Here is a 356-nt window from a genome sequence, read left to right as displayed (position 1 = left end):
ATAAATAAGACAAATATGATATCTAAAGAATCTATGTAATTTTGATATATAATATAACTTCTACATTGCATTAATATTACCTGATCTTGTCTTAAATTTCTTCTTGTCCTCTCCTAACACCACACCAAACGTGACATGATCTACACGTGTTTTGACATCATTATAAAAGCCAGCTTTCTTTGCACAGGACAAAAAGCTCTGCAATCATGAGAAAATTCTTGTTAAATGTATGAAATAAAAATGAATCTCAAAAGTTACCACACATATTTCTAGAGGTGAAAGAATCTGTATTGGCATAAAATAATCACCTACATATGTTCACTTTCTGATTCCTTTACAGGTGAGGTACATATAAA

General features: G+C 30.1%; 1 protein-coding gene across 2 annotated transcripts in view; it reads right to left on the bottom strand.

The window, feature by feature from the left end:
* LOC119592632 (arginine--tRNA ligase, cytoplasmic-like) overlaps positions 1-356 on the bottom strand; it is a 19,098-nt gene that overhangs the window by 2,040 nt on the left and 16,702 nt on the right. For both annotated transcript variants that reach the window (XM_037941527.1, XM_037941529.1), the window contains exon 10: positions 81-198. In XM_037941527.1, the coding sequence (XP_037797455.1) occupies positions 81-198 (118 nt within the window). The remainder of the gene's footprint in view (positions 1-80; positions 199-356) is intronic.

The sequence above is a fragment of the Penaeus monodon genome, chromosome 30 (genome assembly GCF_015228065.2).
Source record: "Penaeus monodon isolate SGIC_2016 chromosome 30, NSTDA_Pmon_1, whole genome shotgun sequence".
NCBI lineage: Eukaryota > Metazoa > Arthropoda > Malacostraca > Decapoda > Penaeidae > Penaeus > Penaeus monodon.
Note: the sequence above shows the minus strand (reverse complement) of the source record. Positions and strands in the feature narration are given on the sequence as shown.